This window comes from Anabas testudineus, chromosome 7 (genome assembly GCF_900324465.2).
Source record: "Anabas testudineus chromosome 7, fAnaTes1.2, whole genome shotgun sequence".
Classification (NCBI taxonomy): domain Eukaryota; kingdom Metazoa; phylum Chordata; class Actinopteri; order Anabantiformes; family Anabantidae; genus Anabas; species Anabas testudineus.
This window is the reverse complement of record NC_046616.1, coordinates 12,200,815-12,226,130: the sequence shown is the minus strand read 5'-3', so window position 1 is coordinate 12,226,130 and position 25,316 is coordinate 12,200,815. Positions and strand designations below refer to the sequence as shown.

At 39.1% G+C, this 25,316-nt stretch overlaps 2 protein-coding genes across 3 annotated transcripts; both read right to left on the bottom strand.

The window, feature by feature from the left end:
* Positions 1 to 1,042: 1,042 nt before the first annotated feature.
* atf7a (activating transcription factor 7a) lies at positions 1,043 to 18,525 on the bottom strand. Of its 2 annotated transcripts, XM_026367759.1 has the most exons (12): positions 18,478 to 18,525; positions 12,668 to 12,739; positions 9,699 to 9,795; positions 9,334 to 9,446; positions 8,771 to 8,935; positions 8,393 to 8,541; positions 6,733 to 6,826; positions 6,498 to 6,617; positions 5,336 to 5,485; positions 4,851 to 5,039; positions 4,457 to 4,562; positions 3,795 to 4,027 (listed from the first exon to the last, which is right to left on the bottom strand). In XM_026367759.1, the coding sequence occupies exons 2-12, from the start codon at positions 12,713 to 12,715 to the stop codon at positions 3,795 to 3,797; spliced, it is 1,464 nt and encodes a 487-aa protein (XP_026223544.1). In that variant the 5' UTR covers positions 12,716 to 12,739; positions 18,478 to 18,525. The 2 variants fall into 2 exon arrangements, with proteins under 2 accessions (XP_026223543.1, XP_026223544.1); XM_026367758.2 differs by lacking the exon at positions 18,478 to 18,525 and having other exon boundaries at positions 1,043 to 4,027; positions 12,668 to 12,766.
* Positions 18,526 to 20,414: 1,889 nt separating this feature from the next.
* On the bottom strand, positions 20,415 to 25,032 carry asb8 (ankyrin repeat and SOCS box containing 8). Its single transcript, XM_026369005.1, has 4 exons — positions 24,906 to 25,032; positions 23,806 to 23,981; positions 23,610 to 23,714; positions 20,415 to 22,541 (listed from the first exon to the last, which is right to left on the bottom strand). Exons 2-4 carry the CDS (start codon positions 23,932 to 23,934, stop codon positions 21,906 to 21,908), a joined length of 870 nt encoding a protein of 289 aa, XP_026224790.1. The 5' UTR covers positions 23,935 to 23,981; positions 24,906 to 25,032; the 3' UTR covers positions 20,415 to 21,905.
* Between the last annotated feature and the right edge of the window lie 284 nt (positions 25,033 to 25,316).

Sequence of the window (25,316 nt, the reverse complement as noted above, 5' to 3'; positions counted from 1 at the left end):
ATAAACTGACTGGAAAGAAATACAAAACTGCAAAACAGAAACTAAAGAAAGATGCAAAGAGCCCAGAAAGAAGTCAATGTGAAACTGCCAAAAATAGCAAAGTTGTATTTGATTGTGTAACTGTGTAACTGTAAGTCAGCGTATGAACCTGCACACGTTCAGAAGATTGGATTGTGCAAGTTACACACAGTTCAAAAGGCCAATGTGGCAACCTGACTGTGACCACTGTAAAAATAAATATACCCTTCCAACCACTCCCTCTGCCCTAAGGGCTGCTTACAAAACATTATGATCATCTTTGCTGTATAAGAAACTCGGACTTCGTCTCAAAGGGAAAATGAGCGTCAAAGCAGACATGAACATAGAACGATAATTGTAGACTGCTGTGTCACTTTGTGCCTTTCCTAGAGGACTTCAGTGCAGTATAAAAAACACAACAAAAGCAGTGTTGCAGTAAGGATTTCAGAAATACTGAAGCCATCAATGTGTCCTGAACATCCTCAAAAATGGCACTGACACCAAAAAGTTACTTAAAATTCTTTAGTTAGATAAGTCTTTCCTTATTTTATTAAATTAAAACATCATTATAACTTGTGTAACTGTTTTGCCAATGTTATGCAAAATCACAGATACTGCATAATTTATTTTCTATATTTTTGGGTCTAAAAGTAGATCAATTTAAAATATTTAGTATAAAAAACTAAAATTAGTCTATAAATTACAATACATGTTTCTAACTGTAGAATATAACCTCAGGTTGCCATGTGCCCCTAATCAATATGGGCCTGCTTTTATGAAACCTCAAGTATTTTAGAATTTATTTTACATGAAACTGTAATTCATACACAGGAACCAAGTAACTGTATTAGTCATTTTTAACATCAAACTCAAAGATCTGCTGTTCATGACTGAACAAGAGAGAACATTGTACAGAAAACTCAACAAAGCCAGCAGAACAATGTTCTTATATGCACTTAATCCAAATCTCTGTTAAAATACACTACCACGTTTACTGAAAAGAATCAAACCAAACCTTTCAATGTTCAATAAGATGTAGTTTCTTTAATTAAATCTGCAGCACTGTAAGTGTTCATGGTATTTCACTTGGACATGCATGGAAAAGTAAATATATTCATATAGTACAGTTATGTACAGTACAAGTACAATTTTGAAATCATCAGTCCAACAATGGGAGTGTGAAAAAACATTAATCGACTATGTGTCACATTTTTCATTACGATGCTCTATACAATTGTAGGTAATGTTGATAAGCCAAAGACTGTAATGGTAATTGTTATTTGACCAATTTTAAAAAATAAGTTAGACAGGGACATTGAAAGACATGACCAAATTCATCTTATATAATAAAAGGGGGATAAAACCTCTTTTTGAAAAAGGACTGACATTTTCCATAGAGAAAACAAAAAAAGAAATCCACGTGTTAAAGAAATTAGTTTCTATATTCATCGGTACAAACAGAAGCAATACATTTTTACCATTTTCAGCACAACACCGAAAATAGCACACAACATAAGAAAACAAGAAATGACAGAAAAGGTGCCAATGACATTAAAAGATGAACGCTAAATATTGCTTGAAAGTTTCATTTCATATGAACAATTGTCTAATAGGGACTGCCAGCCAAATATAGTGCCAGCTGCAAAGTACAACAAAATACCAGGGTCGCCATTAGGTCTGTAGGACAATAGGTTCAGTCAAGGGTGCAAGGTATTAAAGTTGCTGAGCAAATTCCCATCCATGTATACAGTACATATAGGAAAAAAAACTATATTTTTTAGAAAATGATCCAAAGACAGAGAGAACCACAAAAACAGAATTAAAATAAATGCAAAGCAACAGTAAACTTGCATTGTTTTAGTGCATAAAGACATGCCCTTATGTTAATGGACAGATATCTTGTTTATGAAGTATCACATCTTTCAGATATACGATCATATCAGACAAGAGTCTACAGAAGAAAAAAAACAAACAAAAACAATAAAAGCAAACCATTTGTTTAGGTGTGTTATATTAAATGATATCGTGGTGGCATTTCTGAAGAACTGGAACCATTCAGAAACAGTCACAATATATCTGAACATTTTGTCCTTCAAAACTTTTACCAGTGATGATGTCTTTGCCGTGTCTCTCCACCAGATGACAGACAAGTTATGTATCATTTTATGTCACTGAAAATAGACTAATGGTTGAATCAACTCTTCGCTTTAAATGTGACAAGGAACCTTCCACATGTCTTTTGTTCCTCGTTGGCTGGTTTACGCTTGACAAAGTGAACTAACTGGGACAAATATATTTTTCTTAGGCTCAATTGTTTTGACATGAGCAAACCTGCTTGTATTTAAGTGGGAGGCACCAGTGTGATCATAAGGCAAAATTATCAGACACTGTGTGTGAGGTTGTGTTTAAGTGCAAGTAACAAGCAGTGATATACTGTTGATTGTGTAACTGTGATGTCTGAATCAAAAAATAACAATCAGGCTATTTTCCACCTGCTCCAGATGAAGTACTGGGTGCTCTTTGGAGATTCAGAGATCTCATTCATTGGCATTATGGCTTAATTTATGTTTGGTAAAGAGCAGAGAGATTAAGAAGTTCATCACACTTCCAACAAGCAGCAAGGATGTGCAACCATCCTGAGAAGTGTGAAAATAACAGTTACAGTAAGTCCTGGCCCACACAGAGAAACACAGTCGCTCAAATTGTTTCAGATTATGCGGAAAAAGGCATCAACTAAACAGTTAATCTACCTTGTTTTCATGTAATCTGAGAAGGAGGTTAAATTCCCTTCAGGTGAACAAAAGATTATTTCAGGATCATACATTGTCCAGGAAAATCCAATGTATTTTGGTTCTGTAGGACTAATCTGGAAAGATGTGCCAATTAAATGAGAAACTTTAGCTGCACATACTGCAAAAAGATCATAACACCCTAATAGAAAAAGTCACATGCTAACAATCTATTAATGTCTCAGATTAGGAGTAGGCAAAATGCTACGTTCTGATGTTCATACAGTAAATATACACACAGAGCCAATCACACATAGTTTATCATTTTTATGTTAAAAGGGGATCTGAGGTACGTTTTTGGGTCCTTGTTGAGTTTACTTGAGGTGGAACCTTATACAAAATGTTTGGGTGAATATGTGAGATCTGCATCACTAATGTCTGGACAACTACTGCATCTCTGGAGCTGACACTGTATAGGGACGCTGTGGTGGCATGTGTGGGTGTGTGCATGGCTTAAAAGTCGAGGAACACAAGGCACTATTCCCTGCTGAAAACAGTGTAAAGCCCTGTGTGTTGTTTGGTATCTGATTTGATCAAAAAATGTTTATGCAACACCTGTGTGTTTTAAACTGCACACGTGTAGTATATGTCTATATGAGAAGTTCCTTACGGCAGTACACTCAGAGCGATGCAGTCCAGTGAAGACTCATTTTGACTGAAGGTGAGGACAGATGAGCGGGGAGGCACAGAGGGAAATAAGGGTAGTTTGGGGGTGGGGGGTGGAGTCCAGCCCCTGTAGTCTATGGCAAAATGAACAGGAAGCTCTCTCAAAAGTCTCAGTCCATTCCCAGAAGGCTGTTGCTGAGCTCCAGGCCACAGCGTGATGGCTCTACAGGAGGGTCAGAGACAGCAGAGGAGGAACGGGGAAGGGAAAGCTGGGAAATTTGCACTTCTAGACTGGAAAAGGTGGAAGGGGAGGTTATGGGTCTGCTGCTCTTTTTTAACCCTGGGTGATGAGCCAAGTCTGGGCCGTAATGGCATCGCTCATCATCTGGCAGCAGACTGAGAATGTGCAGCCATGATAATGTGAGAGGGTCCACTCTCAGCCCGCTGCTGCTGGCCCATTCCTGCCAGCACAGACATAGCCATAGCCTCAGCTGCTGCCCTTGAGCTCAGGCCGTTTTGCCCTGCAGAGGGGCTGGGTGCCAAAGAGCTGTGCTGGATCACCGGGGCAGGAGATCCTGTAGGCTCTGAGGTATCTTTCATGCTCTCTTCTGCAGCTACACAGGAAACACACAAGAACAGATTCAGCCTCTGACCTTAAAAACACTCTATGACTTTTATACTGAAATAGGTTGGAGTTTATGAATGTATTTACAAAATCTCAGTCCAACATTTACGAGTTCTGCCCATCAATTATGAATAACAAAATACATATACTGAGGTGCAGAAAACTCAAATCAGGATTCTGTGGCTTAATGGGTGCTACTTACTGTGTGTATGTTGACTTGCTATAAGCTGATTGAAATATCACAAATTGCTGCAAAGTTACTTTTTTTCACAAGAAAAATCTAAAGAAAAAATTCCTGTAATTTTATGGAAAATCTACTTATTTTGCTACATACTGTATATAGTGTATAATGTATGCTAAATCAGGTAACTTTAAATATGTCCAGGTGAATACCATGAGGTAATAATGCAGGAATCACCTAAGTAGGCAGTCTTCTTCTGTAGGTTGGTAACAGGACAGTCCTTGTGGGCCAGCAGCAGCTGCTTCAAATGAGCCACCTCGTTCCGCAACAGAGACACTTCATTCTGAGAGAATAGAAAATCAGGTTGCTCAATACTTTAGATAACTAATTTTTTAGTCAGACATGCTGTTTCAGTTTGTGTAACCCCAAGAAAAATCATCCCCAATGCTGGATCGCAAAGTTCAGAAGAACTAGCCCCTTCATATTTTTCCCCTTAATGTAATGCTGAGAATCGATGTAAAGTTGTGGACAGCATGTCAACTCTGCACAGTCAGTGTGACTATGCACATACTTAAGCAGGCCTCCCACACATCACATTTCATCCCCATCCGCCCACTCCAGGCCCACTCACCGACAGCGAGACGTTCAGGGTGCTGAGCTCCTCAGCCTTCTTCTCTAGGGAACTGACCCAAAGTTTGCGTTTCTGTCTGCAGCGCGACGCAGCAGCTCGATTCCTCTCGAGGAAGCGCTGCCTTCGCTCGTCTGGGTCATCGTCTACTGTCCGCCGCCGACGCCCACCCGTAGGTTGCGCTGGAGATACCTAGAGAGGGCAAAGGGTTAGAAGGAAACAGACAAGACAGGGGATGGGTGCAAAAGAAAGATGAGAAAGAAAAGGGAAGTTTGAGTCATAGTTCCATTATTTTAGTCAGAGCACATCATAGTTGTCTCACTTCAAGAAGTAGTGTAGTCCTGTAACTAAAACATAAGCTATGGGGTAAAGTACGTTAAAAAAAAAGCTTTTGATCTCTCACTTTTAGGCTTGTAAGTATAAAGGGCATGGTTGTAAGACCTGAACATTATCTTAGGGTAAAGTGCTTGACTATGAACACAGTGTACCTGAGGTTGTGCGGGTGATGGAGCATCTGGATGTTGGACTAGCAGCTGGCTCTGCTCTGCTTTCTGAGGTACCATGGGACTGCTGCCCATGGCCATGATCCCCATACTCTGTCCTGACGGGCTCTGCTGGGACAGCGCTGCCTTCAGACGCTACAGGAGAAGAATGCATTAATAACAGGCACAAGAACTGACTAAACCAACAGAATGAACAGTGCAATATAGGAATATAAAAAATGTGTTGTTATTGCAGAAAGGTCAAAGCACTGAATAGAATTCAACAGCAATACATGTGCCAAATAATAAAAATTATCACTCAAACATCATTGCAGAATCATAGGAAACGCTACCTAACTAGGATAACTCTATGTTAACCCATAAACTCATATAAAGTTTAAAACAAGAGATAACTTGGACTCTGGTACAAATTTTCATTACCACCTAGCGTCAGCTGTTGATAACACTTACACACCAGATGCATTGTGTGAAAGATGATTTATTTCAGCAAAGTTGTCAGCCTTAGTGATAATTATGCTGAAAACAGACTGCACATATATTTTGCATGCAATGAATTTGTTTGACTATGTTTTCTGCTAAATCTCTTTTGAGGTTTTCATGATAAACTGTAATCAATGCCAGGTTGTACCACCCTTTGCCACATGAATAGCCTACATTCTCTGAAGATTGCATTAAAATCTGGACTCTAAATATACAGAGATTCTCGCCCATGCTGCCATGAAAGTTTCACAGAGTTCCAACGTGTTTTCAGCAGCACATCAATCTGACACATTGTTGTCATAACCTCTTTGTGTTGGATTCGGCTCTAGCCTCTTTGCATGTCCCTGGAACGATTTGCAGATGCTGCTTCTTGAAGTGTGTTGATAATATTGTTTTATGATAAAGTACATTATCCACCTGGAAATAATAGCTTGACTATAATCAACCATAGCAATGAAAGCATACAACTAGTAATCAGCAGATTTAACTTAACGCCAGTCGTTGCTGCTTTGCAGTGCCATAAATTCTGCAGTTATGGTGGTGTTGTGGTGTAAGAGTTAATCAAGCAACAGCAGTAAAAAAATCATATGATGCAGAGGAAGGCTGCAGGGTGAAGATGGAGACAAAAAGAACAGAGATAAAAATAGAGAGCTAATCTAGTGCTGACCATCTTGGCCTCTGAGTGGATGCTGTAGCCAGAGGGGGAGTTAGAGCCGCTGCTGCTGCCTCCCAGAGGAGGACCAGGGATCCCAGGAATGTTAGGTACCATGCACACGGGCCGGGCCAGCTGAAGATCAGATAAGACACATAAATACACACGTATTAACAACTTGTACAAACTTCTTGGCTATAAAATTAAAATACAACATACTAAACATACTAACACTACTGTTTTGCCTTACATTAATGACAGAGGGCATCTGTACAGGACCAGGGAGCACAGGCACTGCCTGACCAGAGGGAAACATCATCATTGGGTAGTGACTGGTTGGTGAACTAGACAGGCAGACAGTGAACAAAAAATATCAACAGGAAGTTCAGTAATGTTTAAATACATTTCAAGTTCAGGTTCTTTAATCCCACAAAAGTTATTAAGTATCTGCTTAAACCCACAAAAATGTATCCATAGATAAATTTTAAATCAAAAACACAGTTTTATTAAGAACATGGAAACACATTTACTATACATGCAGTCACAAGAAAAACTAATGGCACTATTTGCAATTTCCTGGTTTTCTGCATAAATTGGTCATGAAACTATATCAACACAACAAACATTTCTCAGCTGATAAGATCATGACTAATATATTGATCATGTCCATTAAACATAATGACTGATGGTGGAAAAACTAATTTTATAATAACTGGTTAAAACACTTTGGCAGTAATAACCTCAAGCAAGCGCTTCATGTACCTGTGGATACCTGCACAACATCCTGGAAGAACTTAGAATCACTGTTCTTTACAGAACTGCTTCACCTCAGTTGTATTCTTTGTGTGTCTGGTGTAAACAGCTCTCTTGAGATCATTCCACAACATCTCTATTGTGTTGAGGTCTGGGCTCTGACTGGGTCACTCAACAAGGTAGATTTTGTTTCTCCGAAGACAATCTGTAGTAGATTTACTTTGATTTTTACGGTCATTGTTGGTCACTGTTGCATTACTGAAAGACTACTTTCGGGAGGACATCCTCTCTACAATTAAGAACCTTAAAACCTTCCTTTTTTATAAAGCGTATAGTTAGAGCTGGCTCAGGTGACCCTGAACCATACACTGAGCTCCTCTACTCGCTCCACTTATATGCCACCATTACATGTTGTTAACTCTGTGTCTTCTTCTCTAATTGTATCTCCCTCTCCCTGTACTTTTCTGCAGGTATCATCGGCCTTGGAGCTGTATATCTCCAGCGTGCAGTTACTGGCCCTACCAACCTGCCCAGTGTTTTTGCCGCTTGCCATTGTTTTTTGTCGCCTGCTGTTCTTTTCTATCTTCTCTTTCCACTCACCACAACCGGTCGAGGCAGATGGCTGCCCACCCTGAGCCTGGTTCTGCTGGAGGTTTATTCCATTAAAGGGAGTTTATCCTCTCCACTGTCGCCTAGTGTTGCTCAAGTGGGATTGTTAGGTTTTCTATAAAATTCTGTATACTGTTATATTTGTTATATGCTGTAAAGTGTCTTGAGATAATTTGGTTGTTAAGCTAAATAATAACTTTTGTTGTGACACCTTGATAAACCTAGGATTACATTTTTCCCTCCAAAATGACAAGCTGTCCAGGTACAGAGGCAGCAAAAGACTCCCAAATCATGATGCTCCCTCCACTATACTTCACTGTTGGGATGATGCTTCCATGTTGTGTGTTTTTTCCAAACAATTCTATCTTTGTTTTATCTGTCCACAGGATATTTTCCATGTCCCTTTTATCAAGGTAGTTTCTGGCAAACTTCAGGCGTGTTGCAAAGTTTCATTAGGACAGCAATAGCTTCCTCCGTGATGTCCTGATCACATTTCAAGACCAATTTATGCAGAAATCGAGTCGTCAGTAGAAGGATGCTGAACTCACCCCAAAGTGCGATTGGAAGGCGGTGCCTGTGTAATGACAGAGGTGGGTGATGGCATCGTGGGATGAAGGGCATCAAAGCCTAAGTGTAGTGGGAGGGAACCTGGACGCACAATAGTTGGGGTGGGAGCTGAACTCCTGGGTGGTGTGTCCTAGGAGATTAATAGTGTGGGAGGATATGGTAAACAGCTGAACAAATCTTAGTTATTTTAGATATAAACATAGAAAATAACATTTTGGGCATAACATCTAATATAAACACAGTTAATTTCCTTAAAATCTGCGCATTTATGCACTATTGTGAAAGTCATAATGACATATATTATCAGCCCTCTTCTCTGGGAAGTCATGAAACCCCACCTACTCCCAGATCTGCCCTACCTTTCCTTTAACCAGAGGCTCTCTGTTGCTGTCTGAATTTCCAGAAATAGATTCAGGGCTGCCTGGTGGTGTGGAGTCAACCTCTACAGGTGCCTCCTCTTTCACCTTCACATCTGATGGCGTCTGCAGACTCATGTCTAAAGCCACAGAGTTGGAAGCGGGGAGCTGAGAAGGATGCAGACAGTGAGCGAGGGATAAAGACAGTAAGTACAATATTCTCAAAGACTACACTACATTAAAAAAGGAAGTGGGTATTTCTTATACTAGCCACACAACCACACCAGAAGCACTATTTTAGGTACAGTAAAACATACTGGAACAAGCTGTTGCAATAGCGGGTACAGATTAAATAATGTACAGTCAAAGTGCACAAGACTGGAATTTTTGCAAGCAATTATTTTTGACTACATCAAAACTTGAGGTAAGAAAGAACAAACTAAAGTAAAATTTTCACTTCATTGGAGTTTTTAAAGAACATTTTCATGGTTTCTGTACAAAGTAATACGTGTAATCATTCACACACTGAAACAGAACAGAAAAAATCATCAATCCCATCAACTTACAGAGTTCTTGGCCCTCTTTTCATCATCTTCTTGTTCGAAGGAGCTGGCCAGCTCATTGAACAGACCAACCTCCTCGCAGTTCTTTAGGAAGCGGGTGGGAGTAGGTGTCTGGTCTGGCAAGATGGAATGAGCAGAGATATTCAAAGCAACACTTTCACACTTAGTTCACACTTAGCATTGAATAAAGAATGAATATAGAAAGCTCATGTCACATAATGTGTCTTCAAAGCTGCTTTTCCTGAGAGTTCACTAATACTGTTGAAAGATGCTGACACTAAAATGTGTTGCATAGTCTTCAACAGAATGCTGAGAGAGGATAGGTAAAAAAGAGGAAGAGCAAAGTCTGTTTGATAGACAATCACTACCTGCAATAATGACAGAGTCTGTCCTGGGTGGTCCAAATTTCAATGTCATTTCATGCTTGTGTTTGTGTACAGCCAAGTGGTCCTCATTGGTAAACCTCTGGAACAAGAGAGCAGGACGAAAAGAGGTGGGTAAGCGTGTTGTAAATTATAATTACCTATGGGTAATTGTCCACTTGTTGTGGTGACCTGAGGAAAACCATCTAGTACCCTAACCTAAATATCATATTGCAGTAATCACATACTGTCCAACCCACACAGTCTTTGCTGTATGCATTACATGGCACAACACAAGGTAATTCGTTATCTGTGGTGTACAATATCTAATTTCTTAAAAGCCTAAGGATATGGGTCAAATACACTTGCACCAACTAGAATTATCTAGATGAAAATGGTGAGTATGCATTTTAGACCTTAAATGACTAACAGCACAGGAATTATGAGTGTGAGCAACAGATTACAATGTTGACGAGTTTGTGAAAAACTGCAAAAGCCACTGGCCAAAAGCTAATTATTTATAAGTCCTTATGTGTCAAGATTAAAACGGATGCGGTAAGGTGGTGTAAAGAATAGAGCTCACTGCTGTCTGTGCCAAATATTTATGGTATATTATTTTACTTCCTACCTATCAGGTGCTCTCAGTGGAAGCTACAGGGGGTCTGGCACTTGGAGAAACAAACTTTTAGAAAAGAGCACTACCAGCCATCCTCTGAGACAGGGCATTTCTTGGTTGGAGAAGTGGCTAGGTGAATCAGTCAGAGATGTGGGAGGAATCATCTTGGCTGTGGCACCAGCCTATCCACCATTCGCTGCAGCCTATTTTAGGGCGTTGTGTTGCACTTGCAAGTTCAGTCGTGAGAGTGAAGTGGAAACACAGTCAAGTGTCAGGGGGCTTATTTTTAGCCCTAACGGACAGCATCACCAATACAACTACATGTCTTATTTGTCTCTTTCCTCTGAACAAGGTGGTTGGGTCCTGAGCAGGAAACTATCTAACTAATGTCCCTGTATGAGACACTGGCAGCTAGGATTTCTTCTCCCACAGTAAATACTGAACATAATAAAATACAGGGCTGTTGTTGTTGTTGTTAACTTAGTAAAAGGAAAACCTTGAGCAAAGCCAGGAGTCAATCATCCTTGTTCTATTATGGGCATGATTCTGATTTTCCTGGTAAACAACTGTTGCTTGTAAAGGGCAGCAGTAAAACTGCATTAGGACATGATGCACTTGTAACATAAAGGTTTTTCCATGTAAATATAAACACATAAATATCATTAAAAGATATTATTAAAGGTTAGTTAAACCTTTTAAAATGAAAGCTAAGTCTAAACTTAGCATAGCAACATTTGTATAATAACATTTACAATTGTATTTAAATTCTTTGTCCCTTTCACCGTGTTTATTTATTGAACAGAGTTTTTGACTAGAAAAATACTTTTTTAAGGTGATCAATATTTCTACATTACCAATAGATCAAAATGACTGTCTGTAGAGTGAAAGCAGTGACCTGTGGTAAAAAACACTACAGAGAACTATCACCCAAATCTACAGTTTCCTTCAGCTCTTTGTGGAGTGTTTGAGTCTTTCATCGTTTTGTTTTCTGTTTCCAGCTGCAGTAAGCCGTTTTTTCAGAAATCACACAACAAACAAACTGCACACATACAAAGTATGCGGCACTTGCTCATAAACAGTGTGGAGTATTTGGCAGCTTCAGAGCCAGATTTTTAACTCAGGGTTTACCAGAGACCAAAACAGAGCTAAAACAGAATCAATATTAGATTTGTCAAAAATGACAGCAATTTAAATGTTCAACATTTAGATTGCAAAAATAACAAAAAAACATGCTTATATTCCTCGAAGTAAAGTGGTGTGGTGATGCCAAAAAAACACTCAAACATCCAGCACCGTCACACTGTACTACGATAGCAGATCTGTTTATTCAACAGTTTCACACTCAAACAAAGTTGGTGAGAGTGCCACAGGTGTAGGTCCACACTATCGTCAACCATCACTTTGCCTTGAAAAGTTTCCATGCGATTCTGTTGCTTGGATGGTCAACTAAATTAATAATGATACTTACAAATGAAATATGCAATATTTAGATCACAGAGAGAAGTTAAAATGTTTTCTTTCTATCAGAAGGGAGGTCCCTGGGTGTCCATAATGTTCTAAAAAGAAAATAACCACACAAATCATGATTTATTTATCTACCACGCATGTTTAACTGGCTTTACCTGACTGTTGTTCAAACCACAAACCCCGTGTACAACAGATTACTACTGATAAGAATGAAGAAGTGGGCTTGTGAATCACAAATGTTTCTTAACCACATAAACACTTTCATCCTCCAGACCCCAGGAGATATAATCCATCACAAGCTCTAAAGATATCACACCCAACTGAAAGCAGATTCAGACAGCTAACCGGGCACAACATCAGACATGACATTTCCTGTGTTGAATAATCATGAGTCGTAGAACACATTTCTTTCACTTTGCTGTTATATCAGCCCAAGCCCCGACAATACACCACGTTACTGGCATGTGAGCACACTACTGGCACTCAGCTGAGTCACTGCCGCGGCTCAAACCTGTGTCTGCAGGCGCTAGAAGTCAACAGTGACAGGTTGAAACAATAACTGTGCTTTGATTACTCACTGGAGCTTCCAGTGAGTCATTGGTAAAGGAGACATAGTGTTGTCTAACAATAAAGCATGCTAGCTAAAATGCTAGAAACACTGCAATGATCAATTACACTGCTTCATAAATCACAGAGATGTGATGACAGTTTGTACTGTTCAAAAATAACTTACACTTATTCTAGTCTAGTGGCGTGTCATGTTAAGTACAATACATTTATCTTCTATCTGCTTTCAAATAATTTTGTTTTAGGATAAAGTGCATTAAATCAAGTAAGTAGTCACAGTGAACTGCTGGAGAGTACTAACAGGCATATAAACACACTGACTTACCTGTCCACAGCCAGGAGCATTGCACACAAAAGGTCGGTCGTCCCCCATTTTTGCAAAGAGCTTGCAATGTAACTGTGGGAAGGGAGAAGAGGAGAACATAGCGTGTTTCTTGATTTGTCAACTGGTAAATCCTGAAAACAACAAAACAGGGATGCTGTGGCTTGTAGTCTTTAGTCTGAGCAGGAAGCCGAATGCTATTTAAAAATAACCCTGGCAAGGAGGAAAACACGCAGAGGCAGCGAGACGAAGTTTCCCTGGTGATACTTCCTTCACACAGGGGGGCTTCTGGTTGGCCAATGAGGAGTCGCTTACAAGAGAGGACGACAGCTACCGTTTACACAAAGACATCACACTCTCCGTCTCCCTCTGTCTCATTTTCGCTCACTTCCAATCCCTCCTTCTCTCATTACCACTCCCTCTCTTCACCTCTCCCGCACCACTCAACCTTTTCCCTTCTTGTACCCCCAAGTCTCTCCCTATTTCTGGTTCAGCTGTTTCTCTGAGCAAAGTCTCTTTCTGTGTCATCTCCATCCACTTTCTTTACAAATATGCACATTCGCACTGATCTGACATTATAACTCACTTGTACTTACTGAAAGTTTTATAAATACCAATAAAGTTATGGTACTATTTATATGACTATTGGCAATGTTATTAGGTGACATGCAGAAATGCAACAATCATAAACTATGATAAAATATAAAACTTTTATATAATAAAAGTAAAATCAAACTTTTTTATAAAATATAATGGCAAAAATGCTGTTTCATCTTCTCAAACATAAAGACTTCCTCCTTCCTTTTCTTTCTTGTGTTATATTATATGATTTCAATATTTTTGGGTTTTAGACAGTTGGTCACATGTAAAGATTTTCTTTTAGAACTAAAAATCACCAGACTAACAAATTAAACAATGATAAAAGTAATCAGCTATTCCTCTGACAACAGGCATTTGCAGTTTTGTCCATTTGCAGACAGACTCGTCAGACAAGCTTGGAGAGTGGTTAAACTTTATTTTATCAACAATACTATATGGGGCATTATCATTATATAACATTATTTCGGTGTACTGTATCTCCTACATCTACCTGAGATGAGACCTAAATTGTTCTGCCATAAACATTAAATAATTATAAACTAAATAAATGCAGTAATGTCTCTATGCTAGTTATTAATAAAACATTTGCTATTATAGATTAGATATACAGTATATTGAGATATTTTCCAGTATTTTGTCAATAACAATTATAAAATTGTGAAATCTTCTGCAGTTTATGTGCCAGAGATTGGCAATATTGAAATCATACGATTTAAGAAGAGTTGTTGGATATTTATACAAGTTGTTTGACACCATCTCTCTCTACTGCTGGCACCATGTTTTTTGATATATAATTACTGACAGAGTTTGTTGGGTATAACCATCTGTTGTTTTTCTTGTTGTAAGGAACTTTTTTTTTTCTTTTGATTCCACTAAAGTTTGTCGATTGTGTTTTTGTGCTGGCACCTTGGCTGGTTTAGGCCTGGCCTGGACATCTGATCTCTGAAATTTTTCATACTCTTCATAATCTGTGCAGTGGGTAGTTTGCAATTGGTGAACCAAACTGATGCCTCCGACTCCAGGCGAGTGAAGATGATCTGAGTCTAGCAATTAAATGTAATAACATAGTAGATTGTGAGGCTAGTGGTGTCTGTATTTTGTGTCCTGGCACTGTTTGTTCTTTACTTTTTAATTTCAGTAATGCATTTTTTAAGCAGCTATGTTTGTGGTGAGGTGACCATGTATGCTATAGTAGTACATGGCATGCACTCTGCATGCGCATGTGCAGCAGTATATCTTTCAAAGCTGCATGGTGCAATGAATTTGACTCTTAAAGCATGTTTGTTTTTTAAATGACATAATAATATCAGGTCACACATTATTTAAACAACAATGAAGATCTTAGCATAAAGGAAATATATCACACACCCCTAGTGAATGTCTGGTTAAATATGGTACTATTAACACAGCATAAATATTTGGTAATAGTAAAAACAAAGGCACATGTGGCCATCCGAATGCACCGTAAACACCTTCAAAGCTTTCCATAGGACTACAAATCAAAACTACATCCTTCTATCTTCACGATATTGTCCTGAGTTAAAATATGTGCATCCTTATGTTTGTGCGATGCTTACTGCTAACAACGGTCTCTGTTGAGGAGAATCACTCCTCACAAACCCCCTTCCTCTCGCCTCGACCCCATCAAAAAAGCGCTCTACAAATAAAATTGAATTGAATGTCCAGCTCCACCAAACCACTCCACCCTGCTCTGCTCTGTGTAGCTGAACAGAGCACAGCATGAAGACAAACTGAGAAGTTTAGAAAAATAACTTGGTCATTAAATTTAAATCAGGGAATTGAAGGGGTGGCGATGGATGAGGGACATTAATGTTTTAGCACTCGCAGCTGGCCCAAAGTGACGTCTGGCAGCTATTACACAACACTGCCCCACTAACAGTACAGTAACTACTAGCATGCATCAAAGGCCTTGCTATATATACAAGCAGAACACTTTCAATAAATAAAAGCCTCTGACATGTGTAGGACTCATTAAGGTTCTACTATAACACAATCACAAGCAGAGATAACATCCAACTTTAATGGTTTCAAAACAGGCGTTTAAATTAACTTTTGCTTTGACTATGATGATTTATTCCAACAACCAAATGTTGTATTATCATCATATTAATTTTTTAAAAGCCACTAATTTACTATACAGCACAAAATGTACAACTATTCAACAAACTAAAACAAGTTAAACTTGTTTACAATACAAAAGTGGTATTAGACCATTACTGATCCTATTAACCTATGGTGTACCCACTATATGTATTGAGCATGTAACCTAACATTATTGAGTGGGACAGATTATTCATTATGTTGGCGAGGCATAAATGTCTGAAAGTTTTCCCAATGCTGAAGTCAGTATATTTTCCTCCCGCTGCCGAGGACAGCTGCCCCTGAGCCAACACATGATTACTGAAGACTTGCGCTGAAGTACAGCGTGCTCCTGTGACACTGGGCCTGTAACAGACCTAACAGTTGTACTTCTCAGGTCTGTGTCTTTATGACGAAAGAGATCCGCATCACGCTTGCAAGCAAAAGCCCCATTTCTCTCTGTGTGGATCAAAGGGCCGATGAAATAGAGCAGTCTGATTTCTTGCAGACCTCCCATGTTCTGGAGAAAGGCAACAAGTCGGTGCCAAGGGCCTCACAAAGTGCTTCCAATCCACTGAATCTATTTGGACAGAGATGTGCCTGCAAACAAGATACTGCATCTAGCTCGTTATACCAAGGGTGTGGACTGTGTGGGGAAATAGACACATCTGGTGTGAGGAGTGGGACAAGATTTGAGAGTTTACATCTTACTAAAGACACGCTAGACATTAAGTTGGCTGACTGGCACAAACTTTAAATGAGAGATTTGATTTTGTGGGTCCACCATAAATTCCAAATGACAGGGGTGGAAAATGTAATTTGTTTTCACAGCTGCTCCAACTAATATCTTTACCTGATTATAACAGATGTGTTAAAATCTATTCTTCAACACTCAACTAGTGCTTGACTTTGAGGTAAACAATATATTTTGAAAAACACTGTCAAAAACTATAATCCTCTTCTAGATTCACATCTATACAAAGATGTCACTGTTACTTTGATTCAGACATGTCTCACTAACAATAAAATTAAAGTAATTAAAGAGTTGATGGTGTAAAATCTTACTGTGCACCGTAATATTCTCTGCTTTATACAGATCTCAACTCTGTAAGAGAGAGTAAATGGGTGTGCTGGTTACATTAGCCCTGAAGCACATCACTGATATTCATTACAGACATAGATATCAAGCCCACCTATTTTTGCCCGCTTTCATCCAAGGTGACATGGAAGCACTCAAAGTGCCCTAATTCCTTTCCCTCTCGTTAAGCTGCTGCCAAAGTCCCACCGTTAACTAGGATTTCTCCGACTCAGCAGGTGTAGGGACCGAGTCCCAGCTATAATCAGACATCCAGTGTTTGATGCAGCCTGCTAGGAAACTGACTAAACAAACTGTATTAATAGCTCGCGGTACAGCCGTGTCTCTGGAATCTGAGGCTTGAATTGCCGGAGGGTAGGGGAGACCCCCAGGAAAAAAAGTAGAAAAGGAGAGGAAGGAGATAGTAAAGGAGAGACAGAATGACAGATCAGCGATTGGTCAAGTAGGAATGATCACAGATATTTGCCCAAGCACAGGTGAGGTCCAGTAAATGGTGGCTGTGAGCTTTAGTGACCAGAGATCTGGGTGTGTGCAACAGCCAACATGCATTTATGTAAGCACAGTGAACCTGAGATTTGGTAAATGGAACAAATGAAATCCTATATCCACGTCTGCATAACTAACAAGGGCTAAAAGCTAAATCCATGTGGAGCTAGCAGACAATACAGAACAGACGCCGTTTTCTAAAATTAAAATATAAACACTATTCCAATTTTTTTCATGATCAGCAACAATTAGCATAACTTGCCATGAGGTTTAAGTTATGTTACAATAAAATCAAAAGCCAATGTTAGGTATTTAGAGTCAGTAGCAAGTCAGCAAGCTAACTATTTTGCTAAATTATTTGCACTTAATGCTATAAAATATTATCAAACAAATAATGATTTCACAAACCAATAAGCATACTTTAAATAAAAGCATGCATTTTGAACATACATCTTTCAAACCTTAAAATGATTCACTCAGTTTGTATTGTGTTAACATTTCAGTTGCAGCAAAGAAGATTGATGCAGTCAGTTTCCAATGTATGCAGCATTTATCGGTCGGACAAATGTGGATTGCAATTTTCTGTGGTGTAACACTTCTCTATGTGATGGAATTAGGTACAACTCTGCCAAAAACATGACCTACATTCCTAATGAACGTGTTGACATGCATGGGGATGTGAATCCTGGGGCGTTCAGCTCAAATTGCAATACTATGGATATCATTACTACTTCAGACTTTGACTTCTTTTAAGGCTCTTCTTGCACACCAAACTATCATCGTGGCATTTTCTACCGCCGAAAAATAGCCAAGCAAATACTTTTCGTGGGGTTTCAGGCATGTAGAAGATGTCAATATCAAACTGAAAATAACTTTAGTTCCTTCTTCCAGACAGCGCTGACTGGCTTGAAAAAGTTTGTCTTTTTAGCCTCCATTACCTTCTGGCTACGTACGGGCACATTTAGCCCTGCCTTTTCCCGTAACAAGACCGCCTATTCTTTCCAGCAATTGGCCACAAGCACGTCAGTCAACTGCATCTAATGCATGCAAAGCTCTAGCCCCTGTCAATAACACCGACTGGCTCGATCTTATTGGTTAAAAGCCCGAAATCAACTTTTTGTATCCTCGCAAAACTAATGGCTAACTGGTGTGGCTAGCGTTAACAACAGGCCGAACGCACATTTCAAATGGGTAATAACAGTGCTACTATCACCTTCAGCGATGACAACTAACACATATCAACACTCACTGGATGATATTCAAAGTGGACGACTGTATTTTAAATACTTTACGGAGAGTCAAAAGCAGGCGAACAGCTAGCAGATAGTTGGTTAGCGGACTGACACTTGAGTGCAAAACGAGACAGTGGGTCCGAATGAAGCGCTGTAACAGTATGACAAGAAAATACACGTGTGTTTTTAACAATAACCAACACTGGAGAGTGTCACGCCAACAGCTACTTTGTCAAAGTTTAGTGTAGTCGACGTATCTACGGTGGATTTAAATGGTAATAAAGTGTTTACAAACTCACCCTTGCGCCCCTCTCTCTGGCTCCCCTCTCCTCTCCTCTCTCTTGGAATTTGACACTCCCCTCGACGTCTCGAAGTATCGCGAGATTTCACATCAGGGCTCCTGATTGTCGGACGCAATTCTTCACAACTTTTCTTTCGTTTTTTCGTAATATTAACAACAAATAGTCTGAATCTGCACGTTTACACATTTATATGTTTGCTTAAACACTTAATATCACCTGTTGTAGGTCCACTGCGGCTATAGCATACGGTAAACCTGTCAAAAAAACCCAATATAATTTGATCCCATCTCTTAATAAACAGAGCTGATTATATGTTGTTTAGTTTTACTTGTCTGCACTGATTTGTGCCTTTCACTTTAGTTTCTGCGTTAGTTTTATTTTAGTCTATCGTCATATTCTAGTTTTTTATTTTAATTTTGAGTTCTATTCCAATAAAAGCTTTTTGCTTCATGGGTCCCAAATGAAAATCAACACTGGGATTGCACATGGTATAAAAGTACAAGAATACATATGTGAATGTGTCATCAAATGGACAAAAAAGAGAGAACCAGGCGCTCACTCATATCACTCACTCTACTGTCTCATTTAAATTACTTGGATGTGTCATCCTGTGCTGGCAGAGAACCGTTAAGTGTCTTCCTTTATTCAGGCATCATTTCTTATTGACTTTGTGAAACACTCATTGTTCATTGTTCCTCAACTTTTATGATAACTGCTCCTACACTGAAAATACTCATTCTACAAATGTTTGGTAAGCAGGTGTCAAGTGCCACAGAGACCAGATTGGGATAAAACCTTGGTTTCCAGAACTGGACTGGATCCAATTATTATTAGTATTTTTATTTTGTGGTCTAAAATATTTTTGCTTGTGATTTCTTTTTAGCTTTAGTTAGCTTTGAAAAGGCCAAATTTATCATGATGTTGGTATTTTTACTAAATTTAATTTGAATATGTTCATTTTATTTATTTATATTTATTATAATAGTTATATTCTCACCATATTAGCCGAATGAAGATGGATCGTCCTGACTGTGGAGGTAAAAGCAGCACTGTGCATAACAAAGTCAACTGGCCAAAATATTACAAGTGAATACATAGAATTAAAATCGAAACCTGAGATCAGGCTAAGACAACACATTATTGTCATCATGAAGCACTAAAGACAACCCAGCTGATGTAATCCACAGCAACCGTTACACTAGAATTTTGTTTTTCAATACAAAAGTCACACTGACAGACACATCTCACTCATCTCATGAATGTGAATTCAGAAACAAGTTTGCAGAGCCCCCCAGTGGATAATTTAAGAAAGGAACATTAACTTTGATACACTGTACGTCTACTACAGTCAGGATTTTATTTTTTTAATAAATATATCATTCCTGTTTAGCTGCTGTGTATTGTCTTTTGAATCCATGTTGAGTTCATTAGTGAACATGAAAACATTTTTTCTCCAGAATTAAAAAAAAGCTTGAAAACAGCTCTGAATAGCAAGCCCTACTGCAGAGTTATGATGTGGTTTCTCATATTTGAGCTAGTCTGGCCCTTTCTTTGTAATTTTGTCTAATTAGCGCCATAAAACTGTATTACACAGTTTTATGAGGGGATCACAGCCACATTCAAACAAGATTACTTTTTTTCCCCCACACCGTTCATTTGTAATCTAGTTTTTTTATACTGTAATTATAACATGGCAGATCATTTTACAATAAATTTGGGTAGATCATCAGTGTTCCTATCATCATGTCACACAATAACTTTCAGGGACATCCACATGTTGCCAAGCTGTCTCTTACAGAAACACCTACACTTTACCTACACAGACAAGTTAGAAAACTCTGCTGTTACAAGCAGACATATTATGACATCTTATATTATTAGTCTCATAACCTAAATCTGATCATGCCCAGTAATGTGAATATCACAGACCGCCAGTGTTTCAAAGGGGTTTAATTGCGTAGTAAAATCAAATGTTAAAGTAACAGTGCCTACATATAATGACCTTAAAGTAAAGGATTACAGCTGTGCGTTTTAAAAACATGTTAGGTTGACACTTCAAAAAATAAAGAGAAAAAGATGAATGTTATATAAAGGCATTTACTTTCATAACACTGACAAAGAGGGAAAAAAGCACTTATGCAAGTATACACGAGACATGATCTAAGGAGTTAATTTCTAAACATGTCCAGAACAAGCAAACAAAACCAAGCACAGAAATGTTCTGATTTTTAGACATAGTATAATAAACCTAAATACATTTTGCAAGCTAATTTAATGAATTTTTCAAGACCAAAATTTGGTAATCATGCTATTTGATGGTTCTAACATTTAAACATCTAATTTAAAATAACATAATCTTAAACATATGCTGCAACATGTTGGACCAGTGAGCGCCCTTGAAAACCCAAACTTTTGCAGGTTAAGACTTGAAACATCCATTATAAAACATTCTCATTAGCAACTGCTTCATTAATTAAAATAAAGCCCAAATAAATGTTACATCACATACGACAACAGGCATGTTGACATCACTGACATCAGCACTGAACATGTTGAGAGGACGAGATGGAGGCAGGCGTGCCTGGCACATTTTGTGGAACAAATGATAATGTCTGCAAAATTCTGTTGCAACAAGAACAAATATTCCCAACTGGCACAATGTTTTCTGCTCTGGTGAAAGTGTATAATTTAATTTATTATTATTATTGTTATTTCCTCTTAGTATAGCAAAGGGACTGCTTTGTGAGTTCACTGGGAGGCCATTCAGAGAAAGATCATCACTCCTACTATCATACAAACTACTTAACATTTCTTCCTGAGCATAACTTCAGAAACTGCATCTTCAGAATTACTTATTTACATTTGCCCTTGTTCATATACCCATCTTACATTTAAATCTAATCTTACATTGAGCATGTTGTCATTTTACCAGAAATATTTAAGATTTTTATTTTCCTCTCTTACAAAACATATGAATACCACCATATAAATAATGTCATTAGATTTAGGTTTTAAAAGGTTAATTTAGGTTTTGGATCCAGAAATAATAATAATTCCTATGACACACCTAATATTATAAAGTGGGCTGAGAACATTGCACTGCATATAAACTTCCTTTTAATGGGCCAAATGTTTTTGAACAATTCGAGAACAGTGTTCTGATTCATGCTCCTACAGATGAAACCAATCAGTCATATTAATTTGTACATAATTAACTGCTCACTCAAATGCTGTGCAACCACAAGTGTTTTTTTATCTCTCTTGGTGAATCAATCTATATTAACTTGCAAGAAGGCTTGATGAATGAGGGCCACTGTCAGACAATATCCTATGATATAACAGAACCCTTTCTTATCAATAAATGTAGCGTGGTCTGCTGTTAATTAGCCAGTATGGCCTAAAAGCCCCCCAGTGGTTTCATCACCTCAGTCTCTCAGCAGTAGATAGTCTTTGATAGTCTCTGGTAAAGGAAGCTCTTTTACAGCAGTGGGGAGGAACTGCACTCCAAGACTCTGCCGGACAGCACAGCGCGCCAGACTGCGCAGCGTGGGAGCCTGAGCTACCATGTTGGTCAACCTTGCGAGCAGCTGGGGATCTTTACTCAGCTCCCTCGGTAGAGTGCCATCAGCCAGTCGAATCTCAAACCGCCCAGCTGCCCGGCACAGCAGCTCCAGGCATTCCTCCTCCTGCTCAGTGCCCAGGCCCCGGGCCAATAGGGCCACCAGTCGAGAGATAGGGGTCTGGCCCTTCAGGTTGGTCACATGGACTTGGGCTCCGTAGTCTAATAGCACTTTGACACTTTCCAGGTTGCCCTTCATTGCTGCCCAGCTCAAAGGAGTGTCATTGTTGTAGTCCCGGGCATTGGGACAGGCCCCACTCTCCAACAGGGCCCTCACACATTCTGGGTTATCTTTGAAGGCAGCCCAGTGAAGCGGAGTGTCCTTGTTCCCGTCGAGGGCATTTGGCTGGGCCCCATACTCCAACAGGAGCTCCACGCAGCTCTCATCCTTCTCTGCTGCATAGTGCAATGCTGTTCGGTTGTATCCATCCAAGGCATTCACCTGATGAGGAGATGCAACACAATTGGCCGACTCATGCTAAATATGCTATATATAACAGCATTTCAACTCATGCAAATGCAATGATGTGAGGAAAGTGGAAAGGTTTGGGCACAGAACACGTGTTATTTTGGTTCATGTATGGGGAACTGCACTAAGTCCAAAAGGGGTGGATGAAATGAAAAACAAAGGGTGTGGTAACTGGACATTAAAATACCACACTAACTGACAAAGTCTATTTTCAGCAAAAACGTCAAACTCTTGTTTTTGACAAGTCTGTTGATTGTCAGCGTTTCACCATGAGCAATTAAAGCTTCTTTCTTTCACCAAAATTATATTTCCAAAACTATTTTCAAAGGAGCTTCCTTTTAGCAAAGACATAATCTCTATCAAAACTGCTCTTAGTAACTAATGTAACAGTACAATAACAGTTTCTTAAAAGAAATGTTGCTGCTGAATCTTTTAGGTTCATTTTTTGATAATGTAAACCCCACAAACCATCCAGAATATCCAAATCTGGGAAAATCTAACCAAATCTTCTGGTAGTGCCCCATACACAACCATTTTTTAATAATTTTGAGTTAAATGCCAGTTTTCTATATTTTCACGTAAAAACTGAAAGACACATTTTATATTAATTAAGCTATCAACATCAGTATTATGATTATCATCATCTTATTGTTCTCATCAGTATTCTTAATTATTCCTTCAGTGAGAGTAATACTCAGTTTTGAAGATGCACTATCTGCAACTATATTGAAACTTAAGCTATGAGCAAGGACTGCTTTGAAACACTCTTAAAAGACTTCCATGTCTAATTTTCTAACAACACAACTTCTGCATGAATGATTTTAACAAACCAATATTTAATTTCGATGTCAAAGCATTCTTAAACACACCAACAATAACAGTTTTAAAAATTTGTCTTCAGAGCGATGAATTACTCATCACAAGCTAAATTAAACTCTCTGCAGGACAACTTTCATGTTATATGTGATTGTCTGGTAGGTAGCACATTAATCTCAATGTGATATACTATACAAAAATGTGTTTGAGTTATCTATTACATACCTCTGCCCCCTTCTCCAACAGCAGCTCCACACAGTCAGAATCAGCAACCATACAGGCACAGTGCAAGGGTTTAAGGGTACCGTGCATCCGGTTCACATCAGCTCCCTTAGTCATACAGAAGATAAAGTCAATATATGGTCACTAATAACAGAGATGTTATACATGCAAAGTTTAAATGGGAGATGAACAGGGCTACCTTACGAATGAGGTCCTCCACATTGTCGTGTGGAAATGAGCGGATGGCAGCAATGGTGCGGATGAGCCGCTCAGACAAGGAGTATTTACTTTGAATGTTTTGCATGATGTACCACATAGTAGAGCTCATGTGTAACAGCGGACCATGGCACCCAGGCAGGGTGACACTACAGCACACTGAAATACATTTTTTCAAGAATTAGAAACTGTAAGCCATTATGATTTGTGCACATCAATACTTACCTGAATTTAAAAAAAACAAAAAACTTAAAGGTCCCTTAGAGCTTTTTTTTTTTAACAATTTAGGGTGGTGAGACCTCTTCTTTGCTAGTGGCAGCCAGGGAATGTCATCTGAGTATTTCATAAATGCATGCAATCTGTTGCTTTGACATAGAAGTGCCCTGATTCCTACTGCAAAGGGTTGCAAAGTTGGCGACTTTCCAAATGGTCTCTAATGTATAATGCTTTGATTGATTTTAACAATAAATATGGACATGGAAATCCTTTACTTTTATGTAAAATTAGGTCATACATATAATGAGGAGTCCAGAAATATCATAATTGATTATAGTTTTATTTGTACAACTTGTTTGATATGTGTGAATTAGCCAAGAACCATTATCACTAAAAGACTTGATAGTGTAAGATTGTACTGCTATAATAAGGGACCCGATTTCCCTTATTATAGCAGTCTAGCAAGTACTAAAGCTAAATGTAAACAAATGAGTGCCACTGACAGCTACTTTACGTTGGATAGCTAAGTACATGCTCCGCAATAAAGAAAAAGTAAAGGCAGTATGCAACAATGTTGTACGTTTCACAGCTGGTGGCAGCCTTTAAAATATGCCAGATTATCATTGTTGTAAAAATCACAAGAAGCCATAAGAGCCGCCTGGTTCAGAGTAAAACATGATCCCCGGCTACAGCTTTACCAGCTGCTTTACCAGCTGCTAGCACCAAGCTAGCTAGGAAGCTAGCGTTAGCTTGTAGATGCGGAAAGAAAAACGAATGACATTCAAATCAGACACTTGTGACTACGCTTTGAAATGACCTTCGCATCAGCTATCGACAAACTACCGACGCTAAAGCGATATAACGTACCGTTTGTGGTCCACGGTTTGAAGGTCTCACACGGTCCCGTACCGACTGCTAGCTGCTCGGCTTGACATAAACACAGCGCGTCACGGGCCGCAACCACGCCCTCTGCCTCGGGACCCCGTATTTAAACCGGAGCGGCTAACGGCTACTGAACGGTTTACTGAACACGTTTCCGCAGCAGTCACATTACTCGACGTTTTGTTTGAACACGGACTTTTACTATGTCCGACTGGGAGGTACGTTTTTGACAAGGGTGCTTATTTTCCTAATATAGTCATGGTGCGGCCATGGCGTTCACAGGGATGCCAGAAATGCCTTCATCTAATGTCCATGTTGAGAAGCGTCGCCCAGCAGCAGCGTCCACACCGAGTACTGTAATAGTAGTTAGATGTGGGAGTACTGCCTGAAAATACT